The sequence below is a fragment of the Puma concolor genome, chromosome C1, assembly GCF_028749965.1.
Source record: "Puma concolor isolate L17-30 chromosome C1, mPumCon1.1.hap2, whole genome shotgun sequence".
NCBI classification, from domain to species: Eukaryota; Metazoa; Chordata; class Mammalia; order Carnivora; family Felidae; genus Puma; species Puma concolor.
The window spans coordinates 45,854,521-45,867,605 of record NC_141674.1 but is presented as its reverse complement, the minus strand read 5'-3'; the positions used below and the strand labels follow the sequence as shown (position 1 = coordinate 45,867,605).

Here is a 13,085-nt window from a genome sequence, read left to right as displayed (position 1 = left end):
ATCTCTCCTGATGACTGGTCTCTTCCTCTCTCTTCAAGTTCCTCTGGTGTATTTATTTTTTTCTTTTCGTGAGCTCCAGTATCTGAGTCAGTAGAAGGGGAGATGTGGGCCGTGTCCGGTTGGGAAACCCACCCTTCCTCTGCCCCACCCTCATTTCCAAGGCCCATGACCTAAACTTTGCACAGGGAGGGAGAAGCCCTGGAGGATTCTAAAGAAGCATTTTCTGAGGATCTGCAGACTTTTCAGTTGAGGGAAATGAGAATATCTCAGGGCCGGGTTAAGAAATGTGGTTAGAGGGGTGCCTGGGTGGCTCAGTCGGTTAAGCATCCGACTTCGGCTCAGGTCATGATCTCGCGGTCCGTGAGTTCGAGCCCCACATCGGGCTCTGGGCTGACGGCTCAGAGCCTGGAGCCTGCTTCTGATTCTGTGTCTCCCTCTCTCTCTGCCCCTCCCCCGTTCATGCTCTGTCTCTCTCTCTGTCTCAAAAATAAATAAAAACGTTAAAAAAAATTAAAAAAAAATTTTTTTTAAATAAAAAAAAAAAAAAAAGAAATGTGGTTAGAGAATAAAATCTGTGTCTTGAGCAGAACTTGGTGCCAGGCACCTCTACCGTAGCAGCCACCTGTACTACAGCCTGAGAGATAGTGGCTGTTACACTTATTTTCTTTGTGAGAAAACTCAAGGCTCAGTGAGATTTTCCTTTTTTTTTTTTTTTTTTTTATGTTTTATTTATTTGGAGAGAGAGAGCATGAGTGTGAGCAGGGGAGGGGCAGAGAGAGAGGGAGACACAGAATCCGAAGCAGGCTCCACACTGTCAGCACAGAGCCCAGAGCAGGGCTCGAACCCACCACCTGTGAGATCATGACCTGAGCCCAAATCAAGAGTCCCGACGCTTAATGGACTAAGGCACCCAGGCGCCCCATTACCTCTTCTTGTAGATTTTCAACTGTTTATTTTTTATATACGAGAAACTGTTGATCTTTATCACTTGTTCAACCGTGCCCATCAGTGCATTCTTTATTATTTCTCATTTGTTATTCGTAGATTGCCCAATAACGCATTCATAGCATTTCATAATGATTATAGAGTTGCCTGCTGTTTTCTTGGCCTGGGTTTTAAAATTGTCTTTCCGGTTAGTTGTGGATTCAGTGCTGGCCAACTTTCCTGCCCTGTCAGGGCTGGCTCTGGAATCTTCCACCCTTCTTTCTCCTCAGGACCAGCCAGTGGCTTGCTCCTTCCTGACCACCAGGAGGAAGGTGTCCCTTTGTCTCCGGCAGGGCAGAGTCCCATCCCTGCAGTCCCAGGTCCGTCTTTGGGCCATCGGCTCCTCCCCTGCGCTCTCTTCCCCTTTCTCCTGGTCTCCCCCTGCGCTTGCCTTTGATTTGTCTTCGGAAGTTCCCCTTGTCCACTTGCCTTTTCCCCTTCATTTCCCAAGTTCCCACAGGAACCTGGGAAGTAGGTTGTGCCCAGAGGTTAGAACGGAAACCGCAGCCAGATAACTCCAAGGGACAATGCTCAGTTGACGTCATTTCTTTGCCTCGGCCAGAGGTGGTTTTTTTCTTTCTTCCATTTTTCTTCAGGTTACTCTTCTACTCCACCCAGCCCAGTGTCTGTCAACCTCTGTGTGAAAGCTCCCTGGCATTGTCTGGTTGGTTTATGTGTTTCCTTTATATTCGAGCTCAAAAGTCCATAGTTAGACACTTGGTCTTTGGTAGGGTTGCTTTGTTTTGAAGCAGAAGCATCCCCTTGTGACTATCTCGATAACCTCTCCTATCGATCCTGCATTTATTTCCAACACGATCCTAAGAGGCGAGTCATGTAGGGACTGTACAGCCATATCTCCAGGAATACACACAAATGCATGAAATGAGTTGTCACGGGTTGCAGAAAAGAAAGCTTTCCTACCCTGGTTAGTATTCTTTAGTGAGTTTCAATCAAACTTCAAATCTTCAAAAGAAGATGATGAAAAGAAACTAGTAAACTTAGGAAGTGTCCAGTTTGGTCCAGGCTGTGGATTCTTTTTTTTTTTTTTTTTTTTTTTCTTTTTAAGTTTATTTATTTATTTTGAGAGAGAAGGAGCATGTGTGCACATAAGTGGGGCAGGGGCAGAAAGGGGGGGGGGGGAGAGAAAATCCCAAGCAGTCTCTGCACCGCCAGCATCGAGCCCGACGCGGGGCTGGAACCCACAAACCGTGAGATCATGACCTGAACTGAAGTCAGACACTTAACCAATTGAGCCAGCCAGGCGCCCCCAGGCTGTGTATTCTAAGGCATTCCTTGCTGTCTCCATTTTAATTCTTTCTTTCTTTCTTTCTTTCTTTCTTTCTTTCTTTCTTTCTTTCTTTCTTTCTCCCTCTTTCTTTCTTTCTCCCTCTTTCTTTCTTTCTCCCTCTCTCTTTCTTTCTCTTTCTTTCTCTTCCTTCCTTCCTTCCTTCCTTCCTTCCTTCCTTCCTTCCTTCCTTCCTTCCCTTCTCTTTCTCTTTCTCTCTCTTCTTTCTTTCTTTCTTTCTTTCTTTCTTTCTTTCTTTCTTTCTTCCTTCCTTCCTTCCTTCCTTCCTTCCTTCCTTCCTTCCTTCCTTCCTTCCTTCCTTTCCCTCCCTCCCTCCCTCCCTCTTTCTTTCTTTCTTTCTTTCTTTCTTCCTTCCTTCCTTCCTTCCTTCCTTCCTTCCTTCCTTCCTTCCTTTCTTTCTTTCTTTCTTTCTTTCTTTCTTTCTTTCTTTCTTTCTTTCTTTCTTTCTTTCTTTCTTTCTTTCTTCCATATGGGAGCTGAGGCTCAAGGCTTAAATAACTGGCTTGAGGTCATATCCAAGCTGAATGCTTTTTGTAAAACATGCCACCTGAGGTCCAGATGGGTCCATTTAATGGAAGTGTAGTGTGTGTCCTCGTGGTGTTCTAATGCACTGAGCTTCTGTTCATTTTCTCTCCTCTGTCCAGCTCTACCTTCAGGCCCGCTTCACTTGGCGAGGGGCCCGCCTGCTCCGGCCCCTCCTGCAGTTCACCCTGATCATGATGGCCTTTTACACAGGACTGTCGCGTGTGTCCGACCACAAGCACCATCCCAGCGATGTGCTTGCAGGATTTGCTCAAGGAGCCCTGGTGGCCTGCTGCATAGTGAGTAGCATCGTATTCTTACTACACACGCAGAGCCCCACACCGCCTGCTTGTTAAATGTTTCCAGCTCAGTGACCAAAGCTAGGGAGCTCTCAATCCTTTTTTCTGCTTGGTGTATAAAGAGTCACCCCGCCCCAGGACCCCTTCAGTAAAAGGAAAGTCATTTCTGTTTCCTTCCAGCCTGTGAGATTTCATTCAGCAGAGTCTGTGAGTCCTCAGGTTTGGGCTCATAGAGCATTGCAGCCAGAGATCTTTGATAGTGGCCACCTTGCTCACTTTATTGATGAGGACATTTAGGGTTTGAAAGGGGAAGAAACTTGCCCCAGGTCACATGTCAGGTGACCAGCAGAGTCTGGGTCCCTGACTCAGTGCTCACGTGCTGCTTTGGTGGACACTTAAAATTGAGTTGAATTCAGAATCTTGGGAAACTTCCACCGTTCCCAGTGTGACCTTTAGGGTGACTTGAACAGACCCTAAACGTGGTGTTGGCTAGACAAGAGGGGGCTTGGTCAAGGCTGAGCCTTACCTTGGCTAGCTAAAGGGCCTTGTAGATCAAGAGAAGGCCTTGTACCTAGAGAATGGCCTCGGGATGGGCCAGGTTCTCATTTGCCCCAGGTGACTGGGTTACCCTTTTCCCATATTTCATCCCTGACTCTGTGAATGTGCATAAGGCATCCCAGCTCTCTGAGCTTCTGTCCCCTCAAGAATCTCTGCTTTTCTTGCCTGCTAAAAGTTTTGAGGGGTTTATTCAGCACACATGGTGGAGCTCCTGCTCTGATACCGTGCCTTCCTGGGCCCCACTCTGGGGAGCTCACACCAGGCCAGTGAGAATCTCAGAGCACAGTCGTGGCTGGATGTTTAGGCACCACACATGCGGGTCGTGTTGTTCGTATAATCCTTGCCCACTCGCAGTAAGACTCATGAACAATAGAGATCTGGACGAGCCCTTGGCCTTTCTTCATTTCTAAACCTGGCTGCTGCCCCGAGTCTCCCTTTGATCACCTCTCCCACTCACTCCTGTGATGGCGTTTGTCACCCTGTGCTGACATTGCAGATGTGTGTATCCCTTTAGACTGTAAATTTCCCCGGGGACAGGGACCATAGATGACACACTGTTGTTCTCCCCGTCTCCCCAGTGCCTCTCAGGGAGTCTGCTCAGAGTAGATAAATCTTTAATCCACAGAAAGCTTGAGTCAATGGGTGGCTCTCCTCTTCCTTGAGAACACTACAAGAGACATTGTGTTGGAGGCAGAGGGATGAATAAGGCACGGGCCTTGCTTCCAAGGAAATCCCAGTCTACTCGCTCCCACCGCCTGGCCAGCACAGGGGTTAGAACACAGCACGGGGCTGTCATGGAGATACGGACAGGGTGCTTCGGCTACAGGCGAGGGCCGGGTGCAGGGGGAAGGAAGTGGGCAGGGAGTAGTGGCGATCGAGTGGGCACCAGGTAGAAAGTCGTGTCTGAGCTGCTTGTCAGTTTTGGCAGGAGAATCCTGGCCTAAGGACTTGCCTCTTTTTTTTTTTTTTTTTTTTTTTAATTTTTTTTTTTTTCAACGTTTATTTATTTTTGGGACAGAGAGAGACAGAGCATGAACGGGGGAGGAGCAGAGAGAGAGGGAGACACAGAATCAGAAACAGGCTCCAGGCTCTGAGCCATCAGCCCAGAGCCCGATGCGGGGCTCGAACTCACGGACCGCGAGATCGTGACCTGGCTGAAGTCGGACGCTTAACCGACTGCGCCACCTAGGCGCCCCAGGACTTGCCTCTTTTGATGGCTTTGTTCATCACTTTCTTTCTTCCTTTTTTTTTTTTTTTTTTTTTTTTTTTTTTTTCAGTCAAGGTCAGAAGGGAGAGAAATTGGGGGAGCAAACCGTTAAATGAGAGCATCGGTCACCGGCCAGCTCAGTCTCTGATGCTTTAATGTGAAGTGACAGCAGGGGACGGGCGTTTGCTCGAGGGGGTAACCCTTTGTCGACTGTGGCCTTCTGAGCCGTGCTCTTGGCAGGCGCCCGGCCCACCGGCCTGCTGCTGTGTTTTCTTCCGCGTGCTGCTGTCCTAGTTAGGGTCTCCTGCACCCCCAGTTTAAAAAGGTGCAGAGATGCTTTGTAGCCTGCCTCTTTCATATCCTATAGCACTCTCCATGCACAATGAGACAGTATCTGGGAGGACCGGGGTTTATTTTCAACAAGGGAAATGAGAGGTCTGACTTTTGTCCTGTTTGACTCTGGCTGACTGTAGCTGAGGAGAGGAAGTGGGTACGAGCATTTACTGAGCCCCTACTCTGTGCTGGCACCATTCCAGATCCTTTACCCATGGTCGATGGCTGCTCCTAGGTGCTCCCTGACTTGAAAGCTTTGCCCTCTGCACTTGGCAAGGAAGGATGGTCACTGGGGCTGAAGGCCAACCAGAGTTAACCCGAGGCGGAACAGCACAGACCACACAGATTTATTTTCTGGCAGTTCTCGAGTTTGGAATTACAAAATAGGTCTCACTGGGCTGAGATCAAGGTGTTGGCGGGCTGCGTTCCTTCTGGAAGCTGCCTGCGTTCTTTAGCCCATGGCCCCTTCCTCCCCCTCCAGGTCTTTCTTTCCTTCTCTCTGGCCTCTGCTTCTGTCACTGCATCTCCCCCTGTGATTCTGACTCTCTTGCCTCCCTCTTAGGAGGGCTCGGGAGATTCCATGGAGTCCGCCCGGTGATCCAGGGAAATCTCCCCATCTCCAGGTCTTCAACTTCATCCCACCTGCAAAGTCTGTTTGGCCATGGAGGGTAACATATTAGCAGGTTGTAGGGATTAGGACACAGACATCTTTGGGGCACCGTTGTTTAGTCTATCACACGTTTCCCGCCATCTTCCTCGAAGACAGAATTGTCTAACTTTCTCCTCCTGTTCCCGTGGCCCTTTTCATGGTTTTCCTGCTGTGGCCTTCAGCCTGGCTTTGTTGAAGTTGCCTGCTCAAATGTCTGTCTCCCGAACCAGGCTGCCAGTGCCTTAGCAGAATCCTGTGGCTTCACCTTCCAGCTCTTTGTCATCCTCAGGCCTTATACAGTGGCTGGCACAAGGGGTGCTTGATTAGCCTTGGTTAAAGAGGGCGTGTGACGAGTGAACTTGTAACCTCAGGCGAGACACTTCCCCTCTGAGCCTAGTTTTCTCATCCTGTGAATGGACCTTGGAGGCGTGATAGCTCTGGGACCTTCTCCCACAGAGATTGAGAGGCACGGCCGACTTTGTAGCGAGTAAACTACCTGCCTTCTCGGATGGAACCGTCTTCCTGCAGTGCCCACGAAGATGGCCTCTTTTGGGGGGCTGGGACTTGTTTTTAAGTCCCAGTGGGTGCCTTGCATCACCCTAGAATGTTGGCTGAGTCACTGCAGAGCCTTGGGCAACAGGCTGTGACAGCTTAGCACTTTTACTCAGGTCTTCTGAGAGTAAGTCCTGCACAGCAAGCACATGTGTCTAGACAGAAACCACGTGTCAAGCAAGAGCAGATCCGATTTCCTACCCCACTGCTCGCTAGTTGAACCTATGTGGCATCACGGACTGAACACGAAGACATGGGCACACGGGGTCAGATAGGCCTGCGCACTGATGTAGGTCTTTACACGTGTGGCTGGGGGTAGAGAGACCCAGAGGCGCATGGACAGACCCAGCAGTACCCAGACACATAGACATCCATCCTTTTTCCGATCAGAACCACAGAAACACACAGTCAGGCAAGCCAATGCAAACACAGCCACATACTGACCTTCGCAGTGCCCTTCCTGCCTACACACACACACACACACACACACACACACACACACACACACACAGTCAGCCCTACCAAGATATGAGCCCTACAGCTGGACTCACCCCTAGAGTAACCCAGGGACTCCGACGAGGCGACAAACATCAGTTCATTTCCTGTCTGGTGACAACTTGCCTATCTGGTCACCTCTTCCCTGACCCTCCAGCAGATGGCAAACGATGGGGCCCTGGGAGGGGTCAGGGCAGGGCCAGGCCGCCATTGCTGTGGGTGCAGCAGAGGAAGCAGCTGTTTTCGAATGTCATAAACACACGGCAGAGTCTTTCCTGGTTTTCCTCTTCCCCGGGGGTGTAGCTCAGCTAGCAGTCGCTCTTTTGTGTGCTGCTGTCTTCCTCCAGGATGTAGGGAAGGGAGAGGGCGTTCTTTGTCTCTGCCCCAGTGCGGTGACCTTGGGAGAATAGACCAGCAAGAACACAAGTGTTAAGAACTTGGTGATGACACCCCCTTGAGAGGAAATGGATGCAGAGAGGGTGTGGCACACCCAAGGACACACAGTGGCAGAGTTGGGACCAGATCCTGGCTCACAATTCTCTCTCATAGGACTAAAACCGTGAACTCCAAACATGCTTGGTCTATGCCATGAATTTGTGAGATCTCTTCCTTCTCTAATGGAAGATTCCCATCTATTCCCATTAGATTGATCGCACTGTTGTCTGGGCACAGGAATATGGATGAAATGACCTTGCAAGTCTTTTCTGGCCATGCAGAAGTCTAGCTCTTTGCCCAGTAGGCCCTGGGGCTGACCTTGCCTCCTCAGGGCCCCCACTCTGAGGAGGGTAGGGGTGTCAGGACCGTGATGTGGGAAAGAGAAGGGAGCAAGGTCTGGAGACAAACTGTGGCCCCAACAGATGATGACTGGATCCTCCACCATCTTCAGTGTCCTTCGAAAATCTCGTTTCTCATTCCACTGCTGAGATGAATGAGTGATGAGTCAGAGACTCCAAAGGGAATCCCACTAGCCACCTGCTAATGAGGCATATGGGCATGTCACTTCTTCTCAGCCACCTTTCCCCATAGTGGGGTGTGGGGATGATAATAACATCCCACTCTCTTTGGATTGTGGAATCGATGAATAAAAGATGCTTGTGCTTGCCACATGCAACACATCAATTGAATGTGTATCATGGAGGAAGTACTATACTTTGTTTTAAAGATTTGGAGCTAAAAAGAGTTGGCCCTTGAAGAGTTTTAATGCAGGAGCTTCCCCAGACTTGACCACGATCCGTAATAATAAATACATTTTCCAGGGTGCCTGCGTGGCTTGCTTGGTTAGGCTTCTGACCCTGGATTTCGGCTCAGGTCATGATCTCATGGTTCGTGAGATAGAGCCCTCATTGGACTCTGTGCAAGCAGCACTGAGTCTGCTTGGAATATTCTTTCTCATTCTCTCTCTCTCTCAATAAATAAATAAACTGTAAAAGAAGTATGTTTTCCATTATAACCCAATAGAAGCACTCACACATAACTGGAAAATTTCCCAAAATAAGACTTACCCTTACTGTGTGTGATACAGTCTAATATTTTTCATTCAACCTTTAAAAATGCTGATAGTGTATCCAAAAAAAAAAAAAAACAAAACCAAATGCTGGTAGTGACCACCCAGTAAATGGATTTTGTAACTTTCTCAGGACTTGTGACATGAGGTTTGAAAAACACTGATGTAGTGGGGACAATGGGGGGCACAAGAGAGGGGATAGTTAGTTCATTCTGAGGGTGTTGGAAGGCTAGAAAGAATTCCTAGAGGAGATGGGACCTTGATGAGTGGACATTTTTTTATGAGTTATGAAAGAGAAGGAAAGGCATTTCATGAAGAAGGAATGTTGCAGAGACATGGGGATGGGTGAAAACAATGGGAACACAGTGTGTCTTCTGATCCTAGAAGGCTTCAAAATGTAGGACTTCTGGAAGCAGAGCCCCTGCTTTTCCCAGCCTCTGTCATCCTTGAGCATCATGTTCCGGAAGCCCAGATCTTGCTAGATGTAGCTCCCCACTAGCTGAGCTGTCGGTGCTGTGCCCGCCCCCCGCCTTCCCAGAAACCCTCCTTTGCCATAGCCTAGAAGCGCCTTCCTGGAAGGGTCCTAGGCAGGCACAGATCCCTGTTCTCCTCCAGAATTGCCCCCAACTCTCCTCCGCTGTTCCAAACACACCTTGTTTTTGTGGGACTAACTTCATCCATGACCCTCAGTAGCAGTGATGGTCATGAATGATGATAACTGAGGTAGGATTTGAGTAGCCCTACATCAGTAGGAGGTGTTTTCATGTGAATTCTCCCACTGAAGCCTGACAACTATGGGAAGGTGAATTTTTAAATAATGCTTGCACACACATACAGAGACGATCTATCATCTGAAGTTATAAACCTCTTCATTTGGTATAAATTCAAGTCCCAACAAGAGTGTGACTTAGTCTGAGGTCACACACAGCAGGAGCAATTTTGGTACCAGATCCTGCTGCCTGATGCCTAGTGTGACCGTTTCCACCCCATCAAGTTCTCTCAGATATACCAGGAAACCATTCAAATGAGATGCTGGCAAGTCCCCAGTGCCAAAAGCCACTGGAAGTCCTTTTCTGAGGTCAAAAAGTGACGATTGCAACTGGGTAGCTCTCATTTAGTCAAAAGACAGGGCTGCCAAAGATGGCTTTTCTTTAGACAGCACTTATTATACTTGGGGCACGAGGGTGAGCCAGGTCCCAAGGCTTTCTCCTGCAAAGAAAATGATTCCTTAATCCATGAGATTGTTTATTATGGTAGAGCAGGATGCCAAAAGGAAATCCTGAGGCCAAGGCATGGGGATGTCTACAAAAAGGAACAGCACAGGGGTGCCTGGCTGGCTCAGTCGGTGGAGTGTGAGACTCTTGATCTCGGGGTTGTAGGTTCGAGCCCTGTGCTGGGCGTGGAGATTACTTGAAAATAAAATGTTAAAAAGAAAAAGATCAGCTCATGGACTGTATCCTCCCGTGGGGGTGGAGTAGAATTTGTTGAGGGCCACAGCTGGGCTCTGAGTCGTTCGTGCATTTGAGTAGCTCACAGTCTAAAGTGGAAACGTTAAAGCCTGTGCCCAGTGCTAAGACGGAAGGTCATTAAAAGTGGAGTGTGGGTAGGGGTGCCTGGGTGGCTGAGTTGGTTGAGTGTCCAACTCTTGGTTTTGGCTCAGGTCATGATCTCAACGTTCATGAGATCGAGCCCCGCGTCAGGCTCTCCGCTGACAGCATGAAGCCTCCTTGGGAGCCCCCCCTCTCGGCCCCTCCCCCGCTCATACTGTCTCTCTCAAGATAAATAGATAAATAAACTTAAAAAAACGTTGAGTGTGGATAGCAAAGAGCAAACACAGGCAGCTCCGGGCAGGTATCCCGAAACCCAGTGTATAGATACGGGAGCTGCTTTCAAAGCAATTACAAGATGTGTAAGACCTTCAGCCATTAAAATGGCAGATCTAGCATTTGAGCCCATCTGTGTTATCTCCATCGGGTGCCCATTGGCGGTTCTCCTAACTTTAGTCTGCATAACAGACTAAAATAGGGTTTGTTAAAACCCTACACTTCCCGTAGGCCTAGGGTGGGCCTAGGAATCTGCTTTTTCAAGAGGCAGCCAGCTGATTCTGAAACAGATAATCTGAGGATTACATTTGGAGAAATACCAGAATAGACAACCCTCCGTGTTCTTCTGGTTGTTAAGGTTCTAACATTCTTCTTTAATATTTAGCTGCTCTGGGCTGGCATCTAAGCTCAACAGGGGCTTATAAAAATCCTTAATGTATGAGGAGGTGATTCCTATTTTCAGGGAGCTAACTTCCACATTCTCAGGAGTTGAAACACTCAAGGACTCCAGAAACATTTAAAGAACACTTTTTTGTTGTCATAACCGAGGGCAGATTAACGAAGTGACCCTCAGAAGTTGCCGACGTGGCCATTCGCAGGCAAGTGGGAGTGGAAACCTTGCTACCGACCGGCCTTCTTGTTTCTGGCCGGCTTGGTCCCTTGCTGAGCTCCAGCCAGGCCGTACCCCAGAAGGGCCTCTCTGCTCCGGGGGGCTGGCATCTCTGGGGCCAGTGAGTGCTGACAGCAAGACATCAGAGGCATCTTCCTTCTTGATTGTGCTGACTCATTCCCCAAAATAGCCTCGGAAATTATAGGACTTGGAGATCAGATTCTATCTGTCCTGTGGAAAACTCCTACCTGCGTATGATCTTTCTGTCTGGCTCGACTTTTACCTTTTGGCTTATTTATATTCTTCATCATCCGTCTTCCCCGCCCCCCCCCCCCCCCTTTTCCTTTCTTCTAGTTCCTTCTCTTGTTTCTTGTCTTCCCACACAAGGAGCGGGGAAGGAGAAGTGACGTTGTGTAGGTAGGCACTGGACGCCTGAGCCAGTGGCCATGGCTCCCATTTATTAACCTTTATTTATTTATTTATGGTTTATTAACCACGCTGTCAACACTTGTGCCTTCTGTTACGTCACATCCTTAGAGTGACCCTCCGAGGTGGGCACTGTGTCCCTCATTTGGGTATTTTACCGAAAATGGCAGAGGCTGGATTTGAAGACAAGTCTGTCTTGCCCTTGTGGGCAAGGCTCGTTGCCAGTGCTGCATGTGCTGGACGGGGCGGGGGGGTGATGACACAGTGGTGCGCTGGGGATGGTGGCTCCCTGTATGCTTCTTACCTCCTCTTTGTAACAAATGGGATTCCTCAGCCTGGACTTGCCTCATTTGTGTGGAGTCTTGCTCTTGGTCGAAGGACTCCAGTCTCCTGAGGGCTTGGGTACGTCAGGGCATCTTGCACACTCGGGTCCCAGAATGGCCTGGCCATTCTAACTCAGAAGAAGGCCACACCTGCTTCCCCAAGGTGCTGTCAGAGGGACCCCAAATGTTAGAAGGCAGATGAAAACGGAGCTAGAATTTTTTTCCCCTGGCGTGGTTACCCCCGCCGCAAGAGTTCGGCGGGGGGGGGGGGGGGGGAACAAGAGCAAAGATTTCTAGAGTGAGACGCGCAACTAGGAAGGAAAGCATCGCCTTTTTCCTGCACGCGTATCCACCTCCACACGTCCACACCAACCCCCGTCAGTTCTTATCAACTGCCGTCTCCTCTCCACATTCCAGAAGCCCATCTCTTCTGCGTCTTCACGGCTTGGTTGTAGCGTGGGACCCGTCTTCTGGACTCTGCGGGTCCTGACTTGGTGCCCTTGCCTTCAGGTTCTCCATTCCCTTTCTGACTCCTTCTGCATCTTTAGGTAACAGCCTTCTCAACAGGCTGCTTCTCTGCTACAGCCTTGACAGTGGCTCCTGAAGCCAAGAGGATGAGGTCCGAGTTCCTTAACGTGTCCTAGGAGCCTTCTCAGGATCTGGCTGTCTCCTCTGCAGCCTTACTGACCACGTGGCCGTAGCCATGCTGAGTTTCCTGCAGCTCCTGAACGTGCTGTTCTCTCTCACTCCCGTGCCTTTGCACGCACTGCTCCTCTGCCTAGAACAACATTCCTGGCGTTCGCCACCTGGCTAACTCCTACTGAGCTAAGCTCAAATATACCTCCTTTGGGGGAAGCCTTCTTTATAAAGCCCCCCACCCTCCCCTTCAGTGTGGGTTCCATGATTCTTCAACCCCCCTGGCTTCCCTCTATCATGATCTTTAAAACACTGTATCGTAACTATCTGTTTGCTTGGATCTGTCCCCCCCCCCCCCCCCCATTGCCCTGTGAGCTTGGGAGGGCAAAGTGCTCTTAGGTATATTTATCTTTATAATCTCAGGGCTTGGCACAGAGCAGATGTTCAATACGCGTTACTGGTTGCATTTTTCAAAAAAAGCACTTTATAAAATTCAAAGAATCGGAGAGACGGAATTGAAAGCAAATGCTCAGGGCAGTTTAAACAAGAGCTTTTCTTGGTGCTTAGGGTATAGATTTCCGGCTCGCTGACACTGTGTTTATTATCTAATGTTGCTCTCTTCTCACAGCAGAGATCTGTGGAAGTAGGGCTGTGGGCTGGGAGTGGTTCCCTGGACATAAGATAGCTACCTAATTTGTATAGACCCTTCCCCGTCTGGGCCTCTGGGTTTTCTTTTTGGGTGGAGAGCACCTTCTGCAGGAAATGGAACTGCTCGGGGCAAGGTTTTCACTTCTGCTAGTCCTTTTTGTGCTCTGCTGTTCAAGCGTTGGGAAGACTGAGCCCTGTTTGAGTCTTGAC

At 49.2% G+C, this 13,085-nt stretch overlaps 1 protein-coding gene across 3 annotated transcripts in view; it reads left to right on the top strand.

Moving 5' to 3' along the window:
* Window positions 1–13,085, top strand: part of PLPP3 (phospholipid phosphatase 3) — an 87,116-nt gene that overhangs the window by 69,076 nt on the left and 4,955 nt on the right. For 2 of the 3 annotated variants that reach the window (XM_086717080.1, XM_086717081.1), the window contains exon 5: window positions 2,935–3,111. The exons of the other annotated variant lie outside the window; for it this stretch is intronic. In XM_086717080.1, coding sequence (XP_086573206.1) covers window positions 2,935–3,111 — 177 coding nt within the window. The remainder of the gene's footprint in view (window positions 1–2,934; window positions 3,112–13,085) is intronic. 3 annotated transcript variants of the gene reach the window in all.